Source organism: Lacerta agilis, chromosome 1 (genome assembly GCF_009819535.1).
Source record: "Lacerta agilis isolate rLacAgi1 chromosome 1, rLacAgi1.pri, whole genome shotgun sequence".
Taxonomy (NCBI): Eukaryota; Metazoa; Chordata; class Lepidosauria; order Squamata; family Lacertidae; genus Lacerta; species Lacerta agilis.
The window spans coordinates 83646114-83670848 of record NC_046312.1 but is presented as its reverse complement, the minus strand read 5'-3'; the positions used below and the strand labels follow the sequence as shown (position 1 = coordinate 83670848).

Genomic DNA, 24735 nt, shown 5'->3' with positions numbered 1-24735 from the left:
AATATCTGGCACAACCTGATCCAAAACATCCACTCACCCCACTCACACATGAAAACAAAGACTACCACAGCCAACTGCAAATGAACAACCACACCCTAGGCCAACCCCAACCTCTCTCACCACCAAAGGAACACAAGCGAACAGCAGAGAACCTGCACAAGCAACGCTAACACCAAACCCTACATATATTAAGTAAAATAGAAACATAGTCACTTGACCCCCCCATCTCCCCCCCACCTTTCCCCCACCTTTTCTTCCTAATGTCTCAACAAATGAAACTGATTTGTAAAAATGTTACAGGGGGTCGGGAATACGAGAGAGAGACACATTGCAATACTTTTGTAAGTCAAGAAAATCTATAATAAAAATACATTTAAAAAATAATAATTTGGCGCAACACCAGCTCTACAAGCCAGACCATTGTATTCACCACCATAAAAGGGAGGGAGGCTGTTCTCACTATCTCACATCTCCTTTGCCTCCTCAAATGCTGCTTTGCTTCTTATGTCTCCAGAGTCTGCATGAGAAGCTTTGGGGGATCAAGAACCCAGTTCCACCATCTTTAATCTACACCGCATATCCTACCTGTGCTGGGCTTGTTTTCAGTTGCCTGCGGCTGATTAATAGGACTCAGGCAGCTAAAGCAAGTCTGGGGCATGAAAGGAGAGCCCTCCATTTGTGAAAGATCAAATGTAGCAAGCTAGAGAAGATGCACTTGAGCCAGGACATGGAGCAGGACATAAAGATGGCACAGCTGTGGGACACGATGGACCAACGGATCACAGGACAGAGACGGGTGGAACTCCACCTCCCATCAGCCACAGCCAAAAGACCAATTGTCAGGAATGATGGGAGTTGCAGTCCAGCAACATCCAGGGAAGGGGGAGCATAGGTTCCCCATGTCCGCTCAGGGGTGACAGGATTTGGGATGACATGGACAAATGGTTTCTGTATAACTGGGATAGGGAAACTTTTTCAGCCTGAGGGCCACACTCTCTGGTGGACAACCGTCCAGAGGAGGATCCACTTAACTTCCCATTCAGAACCATCCCATCCCAATGTTTAAAAAGGAGTGTTGGGGCTGCATGGGGAAGAGGCGAGGTGCCTCTTAAAACATAGTAACAGCAATAGCAGATAAAATGGAAACCTTGGAGTACTACATCATTGGTTATCCAAGGATATTTGAGCCCTGAACCCTAGAAACATCCAAACGAATGTGTTTCCATTAGGGTCCACAAGCAGAACAGCTTGTCTGCCTGTGGGACACCCTCTGTGCAGGAAACCCAGCCTAATCCTTTTCCACACACACAGAGGTGAATAGAGGACACTTTGCACACGTTCAGAGGCATGCCACCTCCCAGTCCGCTTGCATGTACAGAAAGCCATTAACAGAGAGCATTAACATATGAGATTCCAGAATCTGACCGTTTCTTAAAGAGGTTCTGATACTTTATATCAGCAGGCCCCCATATCAACATCTTAAAGGATGTCTCTTGTTAACCACAAGCATTAACATAGCTTGCTGTGTCTGTTCTGGGGGTGATCTCTGACAAAAGGCTTCCAGCGAAGGAAGGATGTCCATTATGCCCATATATGGGAAGGGGAAAGGAAAATTTTGCCCTTGACATATTCACACATTGCAAGGGAGCCTGTAATAACAAATCTCTTGTCTCATCGCATAAACAACATACAGTAGTCTGTTCCCACACAAACTGTTCAGCTAAGCTGCCCTGACAAGGTATCGTTTGAACATCACGGTGTTAATTTGCCAAAACCAGCTAATGGGCCTTGGAATTCAAATGATTAAAGTCCTTCCAGTCCCCCATAACAGCATCTGGCCCAAAGCTACTCAGATCTTCTGTGGCAGCAAACAATTCTAAGCATGCCTCCAGACTGTTCCTATTTTTCAGGAAGGAATCAAGCCCTCTGCCACCCTAGGATAGCAGATCCACTTTATGCAGTTAGGAAAGTGGCTGAAAAATGCACTGAAAAGTATGGGATGAACAACAGTAAGATGCATGAGCACCCTGCAGGCAAATTGGGATGGATGCCCACTGTCATAAAACATATCTACAAACAAATCAAAATGAATGTTCAGTAGAGACTGAACATAGTGTAACCTCCATTAAAACCGTGTAAACAAATCAGGATGAATGCTCAACAAACAGATTGTGTGGAGGAGCCATAAGCCAATGGCCAACAGTGGTGCTGTGACCCCCTCCATTGCATAGGCTGCATTAAGACACCAGAGAAGACCAGCCATCACTGACCCATTGTCCATATGCAGAAATGTCAAGAGATGACAGATTAGTGGCCTAGAAGCATTGATGTTATATTGCACCAAACACCATATTAAATCAAGCATCCATCTCAGCTTAGCCTGGGCTATGAGCATGCTAGCAGTTATACAGCTGTTGTCTTAAACCCCTGACCTACCTAGCAGCAAGTCCAGTGTCAATCCACGTGTCCAAAGTCCAAACCTAAGCACAGTCCCACAGAAATTCTGGAGCCTTCAAGCTGAGATCCACCAACATGAACAGACACAGCCCTAGAACTCTGCTTCCCTTTTATACTTTGCATGCTGATTGTAGCACCTGGGCTTGATGAGGCATGTGACCCTCATCTTTTTCAAGCCTACTCCAGCTGAAGAATCACACACCTCATCCAGAGCTACTGAGCCCCACCTGGCCAGCTAGTGAACTGGGCTGTGGAACCTTGCCTGCCTCAGCCTCCTGGAGCACCCCACTTGCTGTTCTCTCTGCCTCAGAGCCCACCATGTTTGTGGAGCCAAGGGCTCTGGTGGTGGGTTCTGCTGCTCTCGATCCTGTGCGCAGACCCCTATGCCCTCGTCAACCTCCTTCACTCTGAGTACTTCCTACACCACCTTCCCCTTCCCCAGCTTGCCCCAGTGTGTCCCAGTCCCAGCTACACCACTCACTGGGATCCTCTCCCTCTTCCTCTTCCCCCTCTCCCTCTTTCTGTTGTCTTTCCAGTTCATGACAGCTGTCCTTTAAGCCTCTAGTTACATTGTGTTGCAGGCTAATTCCTACTTCAGTGAGATTTAACTTGCTTGTAGTGATGGAAGATGGGGAGGGAGATCCTGTGTGCACAACAACAAGGGCAATTTTCATAGCAAGGAGGCCTGTTGCTATTATTTTTCTGAGATTAAAAGTAAGAACTCAAAAGGGAAAGGGAAAGAAGCAGATAGGCATTATTCTTTCCAGATCTCTCATCTGCCCACCCCATCTTCTTTCAGCGCTGTTTTCTTGCTGCCTTCTGATGCCTTGACAGTGAAATGCATGCATTTCCCCTTATTTAGCCACTAGATGTCTCTGTGCTGTCTGCTTGCCCAGACAAGGTACATTACACAGAACCTGGGGGAAATGACAGAACCTAAGGAGGTAACAACCAACTTTTGTGCATGTGCATGAAGTGAAGATTATTGATTCATAAGTATTTTGCCCCCAAACAAGTTTAAAGGTAGACTGTAGTTCTGTATTCTAACAGGGGACAGGATAGAGGTTCTTGGCATTTTGGCAGAGAGCATATCAAACTTGCCAACTTGCCAACTCCAGCCTGCGTTCGTCAACCACTCTTCTAACCACGTTTCTGTAGACAAGCCTTCCCAACCTGGTGCCCTCCAAATGCTGGTGGACTACTGCTCCCATCATCCCTGACCACTGGCTACGGCTCCTGGGCCTGGAGTCCAAAAGCATCTGGAGGGTACCAGGTTGGGATCCGATAGAGCCTTGGCAGCCCCTTCCCAGGAGCCAATGGCAACTGGTGCTCACGAGGCAGAAGACAGGGAGGACAACAGTAGGTGGGACTATTTTCTCACTGTCCTCCTCCCTGCTGAGTTCTACAAAGGCAAAACTGAGACTAAAGAGGAAGGAGAAGCCCTTTCCCTTGGGCTGGTTGTAAGAAGGCAGGCAGGTGGAGGCTGGCTGAGGGGAGAGTGAAGTTGGTAGGGCATTGCCCCTTTTGCCCTAGCCTCCACTGCCAAGAGCAACACTGTTTCACCACCATCACCCAAAATCTGCTGTCTCAGATAGACTTCTCACTCGGCCCCATAGTTGTGGCAGTAACCTTAGCAATGACACCACCATCATGTTTGCCTAGGAGGGCCCTGTTTCCAAAGAGCTCCTTCCATTGTCATCATCAATTTATATGCCACCCATCTGACTGGGTTGCCCCAGCCACTCTGGGTGGCTCACACACACACCCCACCAAGTAAAAACACAATACAACATCACACACAAAAAACTTCCTTAAACAGGCCTGCCTTCAGACATCTTTTAAAAATCACATAGGTGTTTATCTGTTTGACATCTGCTGGGCTGATGCTCCACAGGGCAGGTGCGACTTTTGAGAAGGCCCTCTGCCTGGTTCCCTTGGTGCTGGACCTCAGTGTCTGGACTGAACAATGGGGGTGGAGACACTCCTTCAGGTATACAGGGTCGGAGCCGTTTCAGGCTTTAAAGGTCAGCACCAACACTTTGAATTGTACTCAGAAAGAAAAAGAGAGCCCTGCCCTAACCTGGCTCACATAATGACATGCCCCCACCCCACCCCCATTTTCCTGCTAAATCTCCTTCAAGTAGGCTGACATGTGGAACTCATTGTGACTGAGTGATGTGAGAGGTGGGGAAGGAAACACTACTATAATGCACTATTATAAGAGGGTTATAATAGTGGTTTAATTTACTGAGATGATGTAGGGATTACTGAGCACTTAAGAAACCCACCATATAATTAGTATTACTGACACATCCAAGAGTGCCCCCTTGAAAGCTATCATGTTTATTGAGGCAAACTATTTGTATGATTCTTTCAGATGAGGCCAGCTCTGGCCCCAAATGCTTATGCCCTAATAAAAATGTGTTGGTCTTCAAGATGCAACCATCCAACATGGCTACCCCTTTGGAAATTCATCTACCGGTACTTACTACTACTGTTGTTTTAAGTTACCAACATATATACAATTTTGATTCGCTATTGTATAGCTATTGGGGCGGGTGAAATCGCTTTCCTCCACCAGAGTTATTGAGAGGGATTGGACTATACATGCAAATACAATTAGTTTATTTCAGGGAGGGGGGAGTTAGCAAGTAGTGAATGTACCATCTAAATCTTAGATGAGGTATGTTGTCAGGCCACAACTCCCATGAGCCCCGGCCGCATTGCAAGCAGCCCAAGACCTCTGGTGGCAGGGGTGGCAGCCAATCTGAATAAAATATGTGGTGTGTGTGTGTGTGTGTGTGTGTGTGTGTGCAGGTAAACCCTGCCCCACATAACTGATCACATGATGCAGTGCGTGCACACTATTTGAACGGCAATGCACATGAACTTTAGGGAGGCCTGGCCCCCTCAAATATTTAATTGGGGGGCCCAAGGGACCGTGGCCCCTAAGAGTTGGCTCCTATGTCTAGCGGGCACCAGGTTGCAGAAGGGTGGGTGTGTCGATTAACAGAGATTATCCAATGGTAGCAAAATGGAACTTCTTCATTCAGAGATACTCGACCTCTGAGGATCTGGTACTGAGGACAAATATCAGGGAAGATCGTTGCCTTGCTGTGCTCCCTCTCAGCTTCTGGAAAGCATCTTGCGAGCCACGGAAGCCCTTTGGCTGATTCTGCAAGCCTCCATGGCGAGGAGCGGATGGTGGAAGGAATCCGGTCCCTCCGGTCTCTTCGCCCCCCACAGGAGGATGCGGCACCTTCGCCGCGGCTCCGCTTGTGGGTGGGGGTGGGGTGGGGGGGCACAGAATCACTTTCAGGTTAAAGGCCCATTAGGACCTCCGTCGGGGCTCGTTTCCTTGTTGGCTCAGAGGCACTGGAGCAGAAGCGCCGCCGAGCGAGGGCCAGGCCAGGCGCTGTGTGTTTGCAAAGAGTTAAGGAGGCGGAAAATGAGAGGGCCGCGGCTGCCTCTCTCCATAGAAACGGCGATCTTTAACGGGGGGAACTTTATTAAAGTCCGATGGGGCGATAAGCGCCCGCGCCGCGCCTTTAATTAAAGCGCAGAGGAAATTGCAGGCGCCCAGGCCCTGCGCCCCTCGCAGGTTGCTTGGAGACTGCCCCCACCCTCGCAGCCGCTCTCCCCATCCCGCGCCCTGCCTAGACGGGTGGGGACCGTAATACATAATAACAACCATCATCTTCCCCAGGCGAAGGCAATAATACCCCCCGCGGGCGCGGGGTGGGCGCAGAGCTGCCATGAGACGCGGCGCGGCCCGGACCCTGCTGCTCAACATGTACCTGCCAGGTAGGGCAGGGACCAAAGGCGACGGCTGCCCGGCGGCGCCGCAGCTTTCCACGTGGTGGATCGGTCCCTTTCCTCCCAGCCCAGACCCGAGGCTCCCACCTCTGCCTCCCGTTTCTTCTCCTGCTCCTTTACCCTAACTGCCATTTCTCCCCCTCCACGAAAATCGCTCCTTGGCGCTCTTCAGCAGGCGCGCTCTCGCCGTCCCTCTTTAAAGCTGCCCCGACGGCTCCCATCGGAAGTCGGATTTCCTTTTTCCTGGACGCGTTTCCTGGCTTCATAGCGGCTTGCCGGGGGGGGGGGGGGCGGGCGAGGCAGAGCGGCAGAGGCGGGCGGCGGGGGGGACTCTGAAATACAACCAGGCTCACTCTGGAGAGAGAGAGGGAGCTTGTCCAACGCGCCCGCCCCCTCCATCATGTCCCAATTACGGGGAGATTCTTTGGTGGGGACCGGGATCGGTTTGGGTTTGCGCTCATTCCCCCCCCCCCCCTCTCTCTTTCTCTCTGTCTCTCTTCTTGCTAATCTTATTTGCAGACCCAGTTGGGGAAACTTTGTTCAAAGAAGGCAAAAGCCAGGCGTGGGGATCACTGGGGCCGGGAGTCCAAAAAGGTAAGACCCTCGCTTCCCCGAAAGTACCGAAAAAGGGGTGTGTGGGGCTACTGGGGCGTGTTTCAAGGCAGTCTGTTGCCAAAGGGCGATCAATTTGTAGGTTCTTTTCGAAGGGCTAATTTGCTAAATATCCAATGGGGGACTTCGTCTCGCATCTTCTTCTTCTGCACCTGACGCTAAGCAGAGGATGCGCATCATCCAATGCAACGAAGTCTCCCCTTCAAGGGTTCGAAATCTGCGCTTTATAGGAAGGAGCGCACCCTCTTTTCTCTAGCAATCGCTCTTTAAAGTTGGGTGGGCTTTAAAACAGCCCCCCAAAACCTTTGAAATAAACGGTGGTGTATGTGTGTAGTTGTTGCAAAACCACTTCAAAAACAACGCGGTACCCGATTCAGCTGCGGGTGCAAAACAAGAAGCGCGCCCGGAGCAGGATTTGATCCTTCCTGGTATATCTATCCTTTCAGTAATAATGCAGTTAGTAGGGTTAGGGTGTGCGCTGGTTGATTTGTTTCTCAGCACTTGGAGGCGCAAAGCCCCAAATAATGAAGGAAGTGTGGGAATCGTATGAGATCTCCGGCTTTTTTTTTTAAATAAAAAGAGAGAGAAAGTAGGAATTAATATCGACTTCCTTCTGGGAAATCCGATCCTTGGTCTGTCTGGATCAGTATCGCCTGCCGTGGGTGGCAGCGGCTCTCCGGGGTTTTAGCCAGAGGGTCTTCCTCAGACCTACTTGGAGATGACAGGAACTGAACTCAGCACCTTTTGTAAGTCGAGTAGGAGCAGCTACAGCCGCTCCAAAACCTCTGCTTTAGCTTCCCATCGCTGTCAAGGGAACCGGCTGCTCCTCAAATGGTTAAGGCGGCGAAGACGTCCTTCAACACCCTGCGCCTCCCGAAATCGGTGCTAGCTGGGATCAAACTAGCCGGGTCCTGCCTTGGACTTCAGGGGATCTTGGCCAGCAGGTTGCCACGGAAAGGAAAAATAGCACCCTTCTTTAAGGCTACTGGCAGAGTAATAAGCTTTGGTATTGCACCGGGCTCTACTTCAGGCAAGATTGACTACTGCGTTGTTCAAATTCACGGGTTTCAGTGATTTTTTAAAAAAAGAAAAAACACTTTCAAGCTTTAGGAGCGTGGAGAGAGGCAAGGCTCCCCCCCCCCCCAGCTCTCTGTAGCTTGAAAACCTCCTCTTTTAATACACAGTACTGCAATTTTAGTGGCAAGCCCATCTGGGCAAAGAGGGGTCCTATTAAATCTCCTTTCTGCCCTCCAAGAACCGGCACCAAACATCCCCAACCCCGCCACCACCAAGCGCCCTTTCCCTGATCGTCGGGGCAACCTGGGTCCCTGCCTAAGGTCGTAGGGACAGAGAGCAAGGGAAAGAACGAGGGCATTTTCGGCAAGGAGCTGCTGGAGACGTCTTGAAATAAGGAGAGGCTGTTTTCTGGAGCAGAGAACTTAGCCGAAAAGCAGCTCTGAGTTCTGCAATATCATGGCTGGCTGGTGATTCATTTTTATTCTTAGGTGAAAACAAAGTCACAGCCGCACTCCTAAGACTTCTCTCCGAGGAAGCGTTCTGTCCAAATGGCGCAGCCTATAGCTATTTGCATTCCCAACGCCCGTCTCTTGCACCACCTCGAAAATTCTCAGTCCCTCCGTTGGACACTTTCTCTCACCTTGGAGATAAGGAAACAAGCAGCCCAGTTAAACCCCAGAACTTGGATCCCGTTCTCTCTGAAAATATTAAATAGGCCTACGCTGAAATACCACTGACTCAATACACGCGTACAGTAACTGTTTAAACTGTGTTTCGGGGTTTGGGTCACTTAATTACATAACAAACAAACAAACAAACAAACGCGGGGAGACTTTCTAGCACACCAGCCTAACATCAGCCTCGATTCAGCTGCTACTGACCCATGTCCCTCAGTTGGGGACCAGCCTTTGGCATTCATTTCAGCGGGATCTCTCAGGCAGTTTTTCTAGGAAGTAGTAAATCCCCTGAGTTTAATAAAATGTCACTCCCAATCTGGACTAAAGTCGAGGAAACCAACTTCTTTCTTAACCTGTTAATGCCAATACGTAGCTGCTACACAAATACGGGCTTAGGAGCGGGGTGTCGCGTTCATAATTCCCGGGTGGGAGCGCCGATGGTCCCTGGATGGCGCGGACTGATTGCTTAGAGCAATTTAGGCGCAGTTGGTTACAGCATTTTTCACACCCCATTTCCTACGGAATCCAGTTTCGCAACAGTAGCAGAAATAATCTATAGCATCTCAAAATCGCAGGTTTGAGGGGAAAGAGGCGCAAAAGTACCAATTTATTTATTTATTTATTTATTATCTCACAATTATTCTACCCCAGTTTTCTTCCATGGAGCTTAAAGTGTCCTACATAGCTCTCCCCTTTTCTCATCTTATTCTTACAACAACCCTCAAACCTAGGCTGAGCGAGAAAGCGACTGGCCCAAGGAGAACCGCTGTCTGAGTAGCGATTTGAATCCTGGCCTCACAGGTCCTAGCCACACGGGTAAATACTACGATGCCACACGGGATAGTGGGTTTGGCAAAAGGGCGAAATGATGAACGAACGCCATAAAGCCAAGATTATTATTATTTTAAAAAAATAAATCTGATTTTATTTTACTTAAACGAAGTAACTCGTCGGTGTGCATTCACCAATTTTTATGTACATCTCTTATCCCAAATACAACTCCGAAGGGGGAGAGGAGAGGAATTCACGGTTTGTGGGGGGAATTCAACAAATGTCAAAATCCACAACACGCCTACTCGTGCTGCGGTGCATCGCTGGACAGATCTCAATACATCGAGAGTGCAAAATAAATAGTTCCTCTTGAACCGGCCAAGAACAGACTCCGGTAAGAGAGAGTAAATAAATGTTTCTAAATTCGGCCAATAATGCCTAATATATGAATAACGTTAGCGGAACCAATAATTCGTATGCATGAATAGAGCGTACAAAATACTTCCACGCGCCTTATCTTGTTGGTGCAATCCATAAAACTGCCTTGCAAGGTAGATCAATATTATTATCCCAGTACAGTATCTGGATTTTTTTTCTCACCAGGGCAGTGTATGTATATTGGATAAAATATATTAAATAACATTACGATATCACTTAAATTTAAAAGCACCATTAAAACACAATAAATGCTATAATGCAGAAGGGCGGGGGCAAAACCCGATGTAAACCGATTCATCTGCTGAGAAAAGTGGAGTGAAGCTTCCTTTAGAGCCGACTCCACCAAAAGTAAGGCTGCATTCCTATACTAACTCACTTTGGAGTAAATCCCACGGAACTCTGTGGCTTTCTTCCACGTCAGTGGGTATAAGACTGAAGCCTACAAAATCGGTTACCGCAGAGGAGAGCCTGAAGAAACAAAACAAAACAAAACGTGATACTGTGCATCAACATTATTATATGTCAAATGTATTTATGAATCGCCTTTCTGCCGCCAAGACAGTAATTACAAGCACTGCAAGATTAAAAACCCACCAGTTTAAAGCAGAAGAAAACCAGAAAGGTGAATTAAAAAGCTAGGCGAAAGATGTAGGCCACCAGTCTGACCTCCCCAAGGACGTCTAAGGCAGTCTCTTAGATAAACAATGTTATTTTCGCCGCTTAAGGCAGTGGGCTGAAAATAAATGTTGCCCATTTTTTGAATCTCGGGATTTCAGATCAACTAAACACAGCGGATAGGGTTTCTCCTTTCTAAGAGAGAGCGAGAAACAGCGCTTTTTCGAGAAATAGGATGGGAATAAAGTTTCCGGGTCTTGGTGACATTTCCCCTCCACAATGTAGTTTCGTTTCCTGTTGCTTGATCAATGGATTCCGCCCTTCGGTCTATTTGTACAAGGCAAAGGCAAATCTGCCACCACTTGACAGCGTGCGTAATTTCTAAATAGCTTTGGGCACAAACAATCACAATTTAAGGAGTTGATATCTGAAGTCGGGTTGATCTCAACAACGGTGGGGGCGGCGGGGAGCAGGCAGGTTTTAGGGGGAATCCTATGCACATTTACTCGAACGTCAACTTCATTCACCAGTCAACGACGCTTATTTCTGAGGAGCAGAAATTTGAGCAGGCGTGTTGTAGAGGATTGCAGTGTTAAGGTGACGCAGTAGTCCCACGGCAATGGGTACGAAGTACTCCAGCTTAGAAGTGGTGAACAACCATGTTCCTTGGGTTTATATCTAGGGCGCACGGGGTTGTACCCAAGCACTTGCGTATATGTAACAGTGTGTATTAGCAAGCATACCCACTTTAAGTAAGACAGCACACTAGAAACCTGACACGTGTTGAAAATCAACTGCGGTCGTCTTGGTTTTTAAACGTTCGATTCCCTTTATAAGAGCGTGCACCCTTACAACATTATAGAGGCTGGTACGTGGTCGCCCTCTCCTAAAAGCCAAAAATGAATGGATCACACTTTCCCGCACCTGGAACTCAGAATTGTGAAGAGGAGGGTTAGCGATTGGACAAAAGCCCTTTCCTATTCCGGGTTTCATTTATCTGACCTCAAATGTGTTGTAGCCTTCCAGATGTTGCATGGACTACATTTCCCCTTTTCTCTGACCATTGGCCTTGCTGGCTGGGGCTGATGGAGCGCAACAACATCTGGAGGACCGGTTTCCTATCCCCTCTGATTCAGCTGTGCCCCCTCAAAAAACTTTGTTGCTTAAGTGACATTTTATATTGGGCGACTGGTTTCCCCAGCAGCAAATACGAAATACTTGAACTGTGCCTGATCAGGTTAAAACTGTCAGCACTTTTCCTTGTGGCACCTTAAAGATTAGCAGGTTTTATTATGCCATATATTTTCTTGGGATAAAATCCACTCAGCATCTGATGCAGTGGGCTGTAGTCAATGAATGTTTGTGCTTGTGTTAGAGTGATACTTGCACAGCCACATTGAAATCAATGGACTCCAGTGGCCCCTTGATTTCACTTAGTCTGCTCTGAGTATCACTAACCTTGGATATCACACTTAGTCTTCCAGAGGCTATAAGATCCTTTGTCGATTTTACTGCCACATATTAACAGGGTTACCCCTCTGGAAATGTTTCATCTTTTATCTGTAGGCTGGCCTACATATGCAGCAAAATAAAGTTATTGTGGGTAGATGAGGAAAGTCATTTTTTAAAACATTCCCCTAAGGGGGAGAAAAAACCCAAAAACAAGCCCTTTGAAAATTGAAAGCTAGCAGCTCAGGGAGAACGGTTTTAGCCCAGCCACCTCTCTGCTGTTCTAGCTTTCTACTTGCAAAGAGCGTGGTGGGTTTCTTTGGGGGGGGTTACACAGGGAAAGATTAAGAAATGTGATTTCCCTACCTGGAATTTGAAATGGGTACCAAGCATTCTGCCATCACCCAGTCTACCACCTCATTCTGTTTGATAGTGTAGAGGAGGTCTCTCTAGACTACAATAAAAAGGAAAGTCAATTTCCAATGATTAAGATCAGAAGTTATTTCAGAACCATTTGTTCTGGACAGCAACATCAATAGAGGACATGCATGTGTGAAACAGCTAGCACTGGTCAAATGCTGAACAATATTTTATGTCACCTTATAATAGCACTCAAACCAGTCAGTGTTTAAGCTGACACATATGGCTGTGTGAATCAGCCCTTCTTGTCTTGGAAGAAGTTTCAAAGTTAAAATTTTTATTATTAGTAGTGCGAGATTCCATAATTGTACACGTACAGGAGGTTGGTTCATATATTTTATTTATTTATTTAGTTATATGAAATATGTCTATGTTCACTATGCATATTGAAATGTAACCTATTTGAATATCTGGAAACACAGAGAGCACTGCACTGGTTTTGTTTTTCATTTTCTGACCTCCATTCCTTCAAATTAGTTCAGACAAAGCGACTTCTCAGGTTTACCTGTAGTAAATAAATGTATCAGTTGTATATTTTCTATACAATTTTTTTGCTTTAAAAAGCAGGAAGCAACACAATAGGTGTACCAAGCTATGTAAACCATAATACTCTGTAGCGCTTTGTTTGTATCTAATTGGTCACAACAGTCAAATGAGTGTAAGGTTGTGATCTTCATTGCAAACTTGGAGTATTAAATCCTAGGGTGCTTCTGAACGGGGGCTTAATATTGCAAACAGCTCATTCAGATACGGTAAATGGGGGGGGGGGGAGGTGGCCTTTTTTTAAACACCAGATTTTCCAATCCAGATTAAGCAGGGGGAAATATGAACTGGTGTTTTTATGCCAATGATGTCATGTGGATGCTGTGAAAACCTGCACACATGTGAGGCACTGATCCGGCAATATACACCCATCTAAAAGCACTTCATCTCACATAAAATGGATTCACTTCCTAGTAAAAGTCTATAGAGAAGAAAGAGAATATGGATAGATATTATTATTATTATTATTATTCTTTAATGAGGGAGGTTTTGCAGTGACTGGGAAAATGCAAAGGATTCAGCTCTGAAGAGCTCAAAGCAGCCAACAGTGTATGTGGCTTTCTTAACAGAAACAGAGGAATAAGGGTATTATTAGATCTTTGGGGGTGGGGCAATGGTTATGGGAAAGGGATTAAAATATTGTTGCGAGTTTGGGGGAGGGGGTTAGGCTATATGATGCCTAAATCCCTTCGAATTCCTCGATCCAGCAAGGGTTAAAATCTAATGGAGGATTCTATTGCTGAATTACAGTAGCTAGGCAAGGGCCATAGTTATCACCTAAGGATGGTCCTTAGTCTGACAAAGAAAGCTGTTCTGTGCCAGAGCCAGTGTGGTTTAGTGGTTAAGAGCAGTAGACTTGTAATCTGGTGAACCGGGTTCGTGTCTCTGCTCCTCCACATGCAGCTGCTTGGTGACCTTCTTTGAAGTCTCTCAGCCCCACTCACCTCAGAGTGTTTGTTGTGGGGGAGGAAGGGAAAGGAGAATGTTAGCCGCTTTGAGACTCCTTTGGGTAGTGATAAAGCAGGATGTCAAATCCAAACTCTTTTTAATGGGTGGGCCCCCTCTTTCATCTGGCTGCTGGGGAGGACAATAGCCATAGTTGTGAGAGAGAGCTGGGCTAGAAGCAGGCTGCTGGCAGAAGCCATGGAGTGAGAGCCATGCTTGATTCCAAGGCTGTGTCTATGAAAGAAGCAAAACCACTTGGAGTGTTAATGCTGTAAGCCCCTTCATCTTGGGCTCTGGTTGTTTATATGTGTAAATAAAGATACCACAGTCTCCACCGCCCTGCATTCCAAGGAAACTGGACCCTGGGTAAGTTTCTGAAACCCCTGAAATCTTGCACCTATTTGAGATTGGGGTGGTGTGCAACAATATATTTTGAGCTCTTCTAGTGGGAGCCTTAGGTCACAGAAACTTATTGGTTAGTAATTATGGGTTGGGGGGGTAGGAGATGAAAAGAGTTGATGCTTCATATTTTTGCTCAGCCAGGAGTCTGATGTACTTTTGTTTACCTTTAAATGTCCAAATGATAAGGAAGGATGGCAAGGATTTATAGCGAAAGGAACACAGCAGTCAGTGGGTGGATTTCAATATAAGCATTAATTTGGGTATGCAGGAACAGAACAAGGTTTGCGCTCCCTTCCCCTACTCTCTCCTCCCTTCCATGCCTCCCTCTAAGCCTGTTCTTGAGGTTCCCCCAGCCCTTTTGTTGCTTGTATTTCCTTTTGTTGTTGCCTTTACTTGTGTTTTAATCTGGAAGTTGCTTTCTGAAAGAACACCTTCCCTGTACAGCAGTCCTGGAATTAAGATAAAAGAAGGAGAGCCTTCTGGTGGTTTTGTTGCTCTCAGTAGTTGAGTGGGCTGAGCTCATGACAGAGCCTTTTTGGTGATGGCCCCAAGAGGTGCATCTGGCACCACCTCTTCACAGCTTCCATTGACCCCTGAGGACACATCTCTTTACCCTGGCCTTTGAAATTGGAAGTATTGCTGTTGGTATCTTTTAACTGGAAGGATTATTGATGTTGAGCTTTATTGGGGGTGTTGTTGTTTAGTTTTGACTGTTTTAATATGCTGTAATCTGCCCTGAGCGTTCTAGTGAAGGGCAGCTAAGAAAGAAAATTATCATTGTTTACTTATTTAGACTGTCCAGGTAGAGAGGGGTCTAGTGGCTAGTTGGTGTCTTCAGCATTTGTGTTAAGCATAACATTTAGTCTGGCCCTCAGAATTGGCCTGGGGTTGGGGAAGCCAAACATGATACCCTCCTCTTGTGGCTGGACTCCAGTTCCTATCAGTCCCAGTCCACCTGCCCATGGCCAAGAGTCAAAGATCATGGAAGCCTTATTCTAACTCCTGTAGCAGCAATCCTGGGCTACAAGAATGTATGGGTCAGCATAAAGGCAGCTTCCTATGTTCATGTGAGGGTGGCAGGTCTGCCCCTTCAAGGTGGGTCTTTCTCACTGCCCCTCTTTTGGCTTTTCAGGCAGTGGGCAGATCCAGTTGTGGCAATTTCTGCTGGAGCTGCTTTCTGATCGCGCCAACCTCAACTGCATCGCTTGGGAGGGCACCAATGGAGAGTTCAAACTCCTGGATCCCGACGAGGTGGCCCGGCGCTGGGGGGAGCGCAAGAGCAAGCCCAACATGAACTATGACAAGCTGAGCCGGGCCCTGCGCTACTACTATGACAAGAACATCATGACCAAGGTCCATGGCAAACGCTACGCCTACAAGTTTGACTTCCAGGGCCTGGCCCAAGTCTGCCAGCCAGCAACACCTGACCATACCCTCTACAAATTCCAGGCACCCCTGCCCTTCTCTGGCATTTCCAAACTCAACATCATGGCCTCAGGGGTGACTCCAACCAGCTTCTCCTATTGGCCAGGTTCTACCCCCACTCTGTACCCTAGCCATGGCTTGCAGCCTTCAGCGCCCTTCAGTGCCATGGCAACCTCCCATATCAACAACATGAACAGCCACTACCACTAGGCCTCTCACCATTGCAGGGCAAGGGGGAGGGATGGGGAGAGAAGGGACGGCCCTCAGATTTCATCCTAAGACACTTCCCATTTTGACCAAGGAGGCAACTGTGTGCAGCAGGGAGGGACACTGTACTGAGATGACATCTTAAGATGGGTTGGATCTCAGCAAAGGCGTTGGATGGTCTAGGGGGCATTTTGTGGGGGGTGAGCTCCCTCCCCATTGAATACAGGGCCCTTCGTTTTGTAGAGAACATTTCAGCAATGCCCCCAATTTCTCTCTTTCTTTCTTTCTTTTTAAACCCCTCTCCCATTTTGAAATGGCTTCAAAACACTCTTGTATGTTTTGAAGTCTGGTCATGGACAGGCGTAAAGATCAGCAAAGGCTCAGCTCAGCAACACACATACAGTCACACATCCTGAGAGGTTCATGACAGAGGTGAGATAGACGTTCAGGTCAAAGTTAGGCATCCTTGTGAGGTGAGGAAATGCCCCTCCTTCTTTTAAAATCCTGCTGGACACCAAGCCCACTCCCTTAGCTTCAGTGTCTTCATCTTTCCTGGATTAGAAACATGGGCAGGAATCTCATCCTATCAGGAATCCTGTACTGAACAGGAATACATTACATGGACATTTTCACAAGGAGTGCTTAAAGGGGGGAGGGATTTCTTTTCTTTTCTTTTCTTATTCTTTTGCTATTGCCCGAAGTGCTGTCAAAACCAAGTTTTGGCTCAGCCCTACTCAAAATGCAGTTCTGCAGATACTTCCTTAACCCACAGGAATTAATATTAAAGCAGGCCACAAATATTTGAAAAGATGTGGCATGGTGTTCCCCAAGCTCCAAGAATTTAAATGCACCTGCCTGAGCCTGAGGTCTCTGATCTCACAAACTAGTCTAGGCATCAGACCCACCCCCCTCTGAGCTCCAGCCTAATTCTCAGCCCAGCTGGGCTTCTTCTTTGCCCCCAAACCAAATCCTTTAATGCTGAACACACACAAGAGTTGCTGCTTCCATGTAGGCAGCACCAAAATACAAGTGTGGTAAAAGTTGTCAATGTATAAAGTTTCTTTAAAAAAAATAGTGAGGCAATATAATGGAAATGAAATAGTCAATGAAATTCATTCTTTGCCCACTGTAAGTAACTATCATCATTATTATCATTATTATTAAATGTATTTATATCCCACCTTTCTCCCAAGTTGGGATTCAAGGTGGCTTCCAACATCTAAAAACATCATTATATAATACAAGTAATATAAACTAGTTAAAAACAATACTTAAAAAACACTTAAAACCAGCAGTTAAAATAAGGAACTACCATGTATAACGTCAGGATCTGTTGCTTTAAACACACTGTAGAGTTTGGGGGGTGGGAGCTGTGGCCAAACACATATGTTTATTTATTTATTACATTTGTATGCCACCCTATACCTGTAGATCTCAGAGCGGTATACAAATTTAATAAATACATTATCAGTACAGCTGTGTCATCTCACACAATCTCATACCCAAACTACCCAAGAGAGACACTAAATGGTTACCATTATCAACAGAGCACACATGAAACTTAAAGAGGCTTGTGCTTTAAAAAGTCAAAGCTACATTGGCCAGAATATTCATTTGCATTTACAAATGCATTTCTTCTGTTTTCCATGTGGAAGAGAAATCCACCAGAGGCTCAAATAGTGACATGAGCCTCATGTGTCATTGGCATCTTGACCTCTGAATCCTAAAAGTCAAATTGATGACTCCTGTTCAGCATGGAAATGCACTTCAAATGGCATAGAGAGATTCTTTTATTTCAATAAGTTATATACCATTTAATTGCATAATTTCTAAGCAGTGTACAAGAAGGATATGACGGACACCAGAAAACCTGTCCGGAAAAACTGAGATGGTAGCTAAAGTCAAGAAAATAGCAATTGTCCTGGAAACAGACTGCTTTCTGCCCCTTCCCTTGCTTTCATGATTTCATCCCCTTTTGTCCCATTCTCAGGTTGCTGGTCATCATTTCAGGTTTCTGTGTTTATGTGTGTGATAATGTTCAAAGACCTACTCTTAAATATATTCGTGGTAAAATGCAAAAAGAGAGAGAAAAAAGGAAAAGTGTACTTTAATAGCACTTGTTCTGGTTCCTTTTGGGGGGGGGGTTCTTGATTTTAAAAAATGAGAAGACACAAGACATACGGGCGCTCCTGAGGAAAAATTCCACTGAAATTGAAGCACAGGGGCAGAAAAGCACACATAGCACCCTGCACAAGACGCAACTTGATGGGATCCTGTTCCAGCCTCGAGGCTTTGCCTATATATGGTAGGGAAAATGTAAACCCTCTTTGAAAATCCCAGTAGAAATGCAAGCTATTTCGTTCATCCAGGGGGGAGCTATGTACACCCAGAAGCCTAGAGCAGGGGTAGGGAATCTGCAGCCCTCCAGATGTTGTAGGAATACAACTTCTCCCATAATCCCTGGCTATTGGCCATGCTGGTTGGGGTCAATAAGACTTGAGGTCCAACAAAAACTGAAAGGCCACAGGTTGCCCACTCCTGATCTAAAGGAACCTCCTACCTAGCTGGAAACATGATAGGAACCTAGTACCAACCTCAGATTTGGGGTGTGTGTGAGAGAATGCTCACAATACACCACCTTTCTCAATTCTCCTCTCTCTCGCTCACATTGTCAATGGTCATTTGTTCATTCTCCCTCTATGGGTCTACAGCTCATCACCCAGAGGGAAAGGGCAAGTTGAGCGGAGGAGGATGCCCCACCTTTTCCCTCTAGGCACTTCCTGCACACTTAGAGATGGCAGACAAACAGGCAATGACAGCAAAGAGGGGGGAAAGGAGACTCTAGGAATCAACAATAAGTCCCCTCTGCAGGGGTGTAGACTTTGGCAGGCACCTGACAATGTCCAGCCCTTATTATGGCCTTAGACGCACACACCTGCTTTCACCTTTTGAAAGTGCTTCCCCTAAGCAAACACAACCTGGTCCATAATAGTGCTATTGAAAGTGTCTCTGTCTCCCTCCCAGCAGGCATGTGGTCCCTGGAAGCTTGTGTGGAAGGGAATGAGGACCACGGGCTGCCGAAGTTTCCCCATGCCTGCCCTGCAGTGTTTGTTTGTGTGAGTGTGACATAGGGAGGGAGGGAGACACTGGCCTGCTCAGGCAGCTATCTGCAGCCTCCTAGAAGCCTTCAGGAGAGAACACATAGGTCTGGGGTGGGGGATTTAGCTTGCAATCCATACCACTTACAAATTCTCACACGTCTCAGCTGCGCTAAGATATAGTGCAGGAGATGGAAGCTGTGCTACTTTCTCCGCTTCTTAACTCTGCCTCCTAAAAACTGCTTTTCTGCCTCTTTTTCCTTAAAGCCTCTTTAGGCTTTGCAGCCTGTGTTTATCAGGCAACACCTAGTTTGGCTCAAAATTGCTTGCTATTTCTGTGAAAGAAAGTGCTCTGATTATGTCCAGCAGGGGGCAGTGGTGAAACACAGATAAGCAGCCCCATTGCATATTTGAGAATACTGTTAAACTGTGAACCACTTTCAGGTAGCAGCTGTTTTAGTCTACTGGGGATCCTCCAGACAACCTGTTTATTGAGCATTCATCCTGATCATTCCACACTTTCCTAACCACAAAAAGCTTATTTGTTTTTAAGTAGATTTATTGCGCTAGGACAACAGGGCAGCTTAATCCACTTTAAGTGTGCAAACCCAAATTGTGCTTGAATCCATCCTACAACACAGTGACAGTTTGCAGGCACCCTTGAAGTAAAAACAAGCACGAACCCTGTGGCATTTAAAGGCTAAAAAATGTGCTGTGATCCAGAACCCTCTTCATCAGATGCATGAAGTGCTATCCTCTCTTGGCAGATACATGGATGCAGACAGAAGTGGGAGAAGTTCCGGCAAATCAAAAGAGAGGCGGATCACAGTACTTCTTAGGGCAAAAATGAAAACAAATATAAAAGATCCAATCAGAGTGGAAGTGACCTGGTACGAATGTGATAAATTAACAAAACAAGGGCACTTCTGATCATCACTATTCTGTTACATACTGGAAAATTAAGGATATGTGATTACAGTTGATTGGGGCAGAGATGTACATAGGCTCCCTTGCGCCCTTGTCAAGGAGATGTATTGGTGTGTGTGCCCCCCCCAATCCCTTGTGGCAGCCCATGCCAACGACAGGATTCCTCCACCATTTTTTGGAATTATAATGTTATCTGTTGCAGTTATCTTTGAAAGATAACATTCTGATAAATTTGGGGGTGGGTTGTAATATGTCAGGAAGAAATAATGTTTGCTTGTTTTTTTTTAATCCAGCAATGTAAGCTTTCATTTTTGCAAGGTGGAGACTAATTTTTGGACTGAAAAATGTTGCACTGTCCTCTGAGCTGGGATGTAATACAAGATCTTACCATAAGGTGCCCCACAACCCCCCAGCATCACAGATGCAGAAAGTTTTGCTATGGAGTGTGCAACATATGCAAACAATGGGGCTTCTGATGTGTTTTATTATATTACTTGACCGCACAGGGTCCAATGAAGTTATAGGAGTGCTCTTAAACATGATGGCTTCCTCCCCATAATACAATTTCCTTTTCTCTCCACATATCTAAAGAGTCGCTGTACTTATACTGCCCCACTTTTAATCTCATCATTCTCATGGAGATCCTGTTATATTTCTGCAGGGGCTGACTGCCCATCTCTTACGTCTCCACACCTGGTTTCAGCTGTCCCCCTTTTTTTCAGCAACATAGAGTCACAGAATTCTAGAGCTGGAAGGGACCCCATGGGTCATATAGTTCAACCCACAGCAATGCAGGAATCCTGCCCACAACTGTCCCTGGGTGGGCTTGAACCACCATCCTTCTGGTTGACAGCCAGGCGCATTGACCCATTGTGCCATGAACCACCTGGGAGGATAGTGGTTCATCAACTAACTCATTAAACCTATGGACATTTCCATACGCTGCATACACAAACACATTCAAAACACACTCTTTCTGTCAAACAATTCTGGGAACTGTAGTTTATCCCTCACAGAATTACAATTCCCAGCAGCCCTTAACAGAACTACAGTGCCCAGAATTCTTTGTGGGAAAGAATGCCCTCCAAAGGTGTTTTAAAGGGATAGTGTGTACACAGCTGTAATCCACTGTTGCTCACATCAGGGGAGACTAATTCATCACCCAGTAAAAAACTTAAGTTGTCCAAAGAACTAATTCAGAATAATTTCAGGCAGATATCGCATTGTGTTTTAAACTTCCATGTTCCCAAAAAGGCTATTCTTAGAAAATACTTCCAATGATTGGCAAATAAATGAGAGAGAGAAGCAATGTGGCAGCATTCCAAAGTGGCCTTGCCTTTTAGAATGTTGTGCTCTTCACGGGCCCCACCCACAGCAGCTGTCACTGTGCAACACCCCCCCCCCCACACACACACTTCCATTGCCCGGATCCTGGCACAGAGCCCCTCCCTGGATTTCCCAGTGCTGACGTCAATTCCCCTTGTGTGCCTTTGTTAAATGGCTATTGCCAGATGCTTCAACTCTATGTGGCTTTGAGCCAAGAACCTTTGAGAGCTAGGGATTATTCTGCAGGGGAGGCAAAGGCAGATTGGGCAGGAGTGGGGAGAGCAGAGACACATTGTCCCTCTAATTGCAGTCACTTTCCAAATTGCTGATTTACAAGTAATCCTGCCCTAGGCCTGATGGGTACCATGGAAACCATTTGAGCAACACCTGGGGCCATGACTTCACCAAAACAGCTAGTGTTGTCAGCCTCCATTCATTACTGTCTGTCTAGCCAGCAGTTACCTGGTAACAGGTGTAGCGGTGGCTAGCTCAGTCAGGTATCCTTTGCTGGTTCTCCAAAATCAATATGCCACTTGGCTGTCCTGGCAGACTCTTTGTTCAAGACAGACTGGTGGCTCTTGGATTTGTCCCTGTCCTCTGGGAACTGAGCCCAAAAAGCAGAGGAAGCCTGTGCAGGCAGGTTGTAAAGCATCCTGTTGAATGGAACCAGGCGTGTGATTTGTCCCAGTCCAAAAATGTCTCCCCCACCCTTGCACCTTAAGATTTAGTTTGCCCAATGAGATCTAGCTTGCCAAACCAATAAGCTAAATTCAAGGAGGAGAAGGCTATCAGTGACTCCTAACTATGATGTGTATGCTCTGCCTCCATGCTTCTCAATACTAGTTGCTGGAAACCACGTTTGGGGGGGGGGGGTGCTTTGTCTGTATCACTGCTGAAATCCAGCCCCCAGCAAGATACAGTCAGCACCTCCCAGCTGAAGAGGAACACCATGTATTCATTCTGCTTTCCCTGAGTACATTTCTTGCAGGTAAGAGACGAGCTATGTTGCTTAGCAACTGGGGAGCAGGTTATCTGTTAAGCACCATTCCTTCCTCTTCAAAATGTAAAACATTCCCCCCCACACACACACTTCACTCTTATTATTAAGGAAGAAGGCTATCTGGCAGGAACAAGATCCTTGTTTTGCCATCATACTCTTAACTTTAGAAGAAACCTAGCAACTAGCTGCAATGCCCAAGTTCTACTTCCAGTGTCAGAAGGATACCAGTTGCAGGGAATCATAAGTAGGAAGAGTCCAGCTGGACTCAGCCTTCTTTTCCATATGCATCTGGCTGGCCAACATGAGAACGGGATGTTGGACTAGATCAGGCACGTGCAACAGGTAGATCGTGATCTACCGGTAGATCACTGGACATCCATGGTAGATCAGTGGTAGATCACTGGCTCCCCCCAAAGAAGCTCAAAAACATTGCCTCCCCTAAAAAAAGTGGGCTTTCCTTTCCTCCTCTCTAAAAAAAGCTCCACAACTTTGACCTGAACCCAAAAAAGGGGTAGATCACTGCCAGTTTTTAACTGTGAGTAGATCGCAGTCTCTTGGGAGTTGGCCACCTCTGGACTAAATTAACCCTTTGGCCTGATCTAGCAGGGTTCTTATATGAACTCTGTTCCAGGGAAAAAAATCCCACCTGCCTATTTGAATCCAATAAGGATTCCTATCCTTAGGAATCCAATGCATTCTCAGACCCATTTTTCCCCACCTGCCAGGTTCCTGGCACTAAACCATGCTGCCATCACTTTGCACCAGTGGCTATTAAACACTGGAAACAAAACAGAACCCCCGGATACATAGTCATTATGGTTCTGGGGACAACTGATGGGAAGAGCAATACTCCTTACCGAGTTGTACAAAGGCAACACTGAGACTAGGAGGAGGAAGCTGACAGGCAGTGTCAGCCCCAGAGCTACTTGCAAGTAAGAAGGCAGGCAGGTTGGGACTGACAGAAGCATGGGTGTAGCCAGGATTTTTGTTGGGGGGCATAACGGAAACGGTGTGTCTGTGTGCTGCTCTAGTTCGCCAGAAGCAGCTTAGTCATGCTGGCCACATGACCTGGAAGCTGTACGCCGGCTCCATCGGCCAATAAAGCGAGATGAGCGCCGCAACCCCAGAGTCGTCTGTGACTGGACCTAATGGTCAGGGGTCCCTTTACCTTTAACCTCAGTTAGCTATGTATTTATATTGATTTTTATTGATGTGGGGGGGGCATCTGCCCCTTCCTGCCTCCCTTGCCTACGGCCCTACGCCCATGGACTGAAGGCAGACTGAGGTTGGTGGGGGAGTGGTGCGACTGTGTGCATTCTCTCCTTGTACATTACATTGACAAAAGGCATAAGCCACTTCTGTGAAACATGACATGTGGGGGCGGAGGATAATATCACATATGAATCAGTGCTTAGGCACAACTGACTTTGTGCTAGTTTGCTTTCCAGTGGCTAAAAGACAAAAGGTGCAATCTATTGTCTTTTAGCCACTGGAAAGCAAACTAGCACAAACTCCATAAAGAGCTCATCCCCTTCCTGACATACAATGACTTTTGCCTGGTACGTGGCATCCCTTTCAACAAACCGCCTTCCCTTCTCACCCAGCCCACAATGTGCTTGAAGCTTGCCTGCTGCTCTTGCCCTAGAGACACTTGCTGTATGTCATCCTAGTGGTGTGCTGCTTGGTTCTCAGAGGCTCCAGCAATGCACATCTGCTGTGCCCAGGTTGCTTCCTATACCTGGGGGTGATATACTCTGCATTTCTTTCCAATTATCCATTGACAGAGGGCAATTGGCATAACGGGGCCAAAGCCATTTGGTGGCTTTACAATAAATGCCTCCTGTCACCTGGTAGGCAGGGACATCAGACCATTAGCTCATCATCTGAAAGGAATCTGCAATGCATCACGGGGAGGGGGGCACACTAATTTGAAATATGCTTCTTCGGCTGCAGGTCTACAGCTGCATGGAAAAGGGATGCTTTTGAGCATATTTTATTGCCAGCACCAAAGTCTTCAGAACAGCCTTTGCCAACCTGGTGCCCTCCAGGTATTTTGGACTATGGCTCCCATTAGAAGTTGTAGTCTTCCAATCATTAAGCTGTTGTAGCTCCTTGTTAATATTACCAGAGCTTGCTCAAGCTGTTCCAAAAGTTTCCATAGGGATCAATAACATTGCTTGGAATAAATAAATGAATAACCAGAGTCAGACCATTTCCTAGCTTCCTAAGGCAGCCTCCTCTCTGCAGGGGAGCTGTACTCTCTGAAAATGCCAGCCAGTAGAAAAGGCAAGCCAGCTTCCATGATTGCCCCTATCCAAGCTGGCACTGGCAGTGTCAGCTGCTCCCAGCTTCTGTTCATTACCCACTTGTCCTGCCTGCCAACCATCACCTAGTTCTCTGCCCCTTCTAATCATCTGTGCTGAAAGGCCAGGCCCCTGCGCTAACTGACCATATTTACACAGTACTTTTTGCATGGTGGCTGTTTTCATCCCAAGGGCTTCTTTCAGGACACAGCTTCCATTTCCCTCTCCTCCTTCCCCACTTTGTGTTCCAGTTACCTCCATTAATGCTCACCATTCTGCCTCATTGA

The 24735-nt window shown here is 46.5% G+C and overlaps 1 protein-coding gene and 1 long non-coding RNA gene across 2 annotated transcripts in view; one reads left to right on the top strand and one right to left on the bottom strand.

Annotated features, from left to right (window-relative positions):
• LOC117053186 overlaps positions 1-2515 on the bottom strand; it is a 49622-nt gene extending 47107 nt beyond the window's left edge. Inside the window, exon 1 of the long non-coding RNA XR_004427365.1 lies at positions 2437-2515. This is a non-coding gene — a long non-coding RNA (uncharacterized LOC117053186). The remainder of the gene's footprint in view (positions 1-2436) is intronic.
• Positions 2516-6098: 3583 nt separating this feature from the next.
• Positions 6099-16075, top strand: FEV (FEV transcription factor, ETS family member). The gene is made up of 3 exons (XM_033160700.1): positions 6099-6261; positions 6793-6867; positions 15295-16075. Exons 1-3 carry the CDS (start codon positions 6213-6215, stop codon positions 15795-15797), a joined length of 627 nt encoding a protein of 208 aa, XP_033016591.1. The 5' UTR covers positions 6099-6212; the 3' UTR covers positions 15798-16075.
• The last annotated feature ends 8660 nt before the right edge of the window (positions 16076-24735 follow it).

Bases quoted from the DNA above. Each gene is read 5' to 3' on its own strand.
- FEV (XM_033160700.1), top strand. From the start codon at position 6,213: ATGAGACGCGGCGCGGCCCGGACCCTGCTGCTCAACATGTACCTGCCA. The intron at 6,262-6,792 runs GTAGGGCAGGGA...TCTTATTTGCAG, and splicing joins GCTCAACATGTACCTGCCAG to ACCCAGTTGGGGAAACTTTG. The intron at 6,868-15,294 runs GTAAGACCCTCG...TTGGCTTTTCAG, and splicing joins GGGGCCGGGAGTCCAAAAAG to GCAGTGGGCAGATCCAGTTG.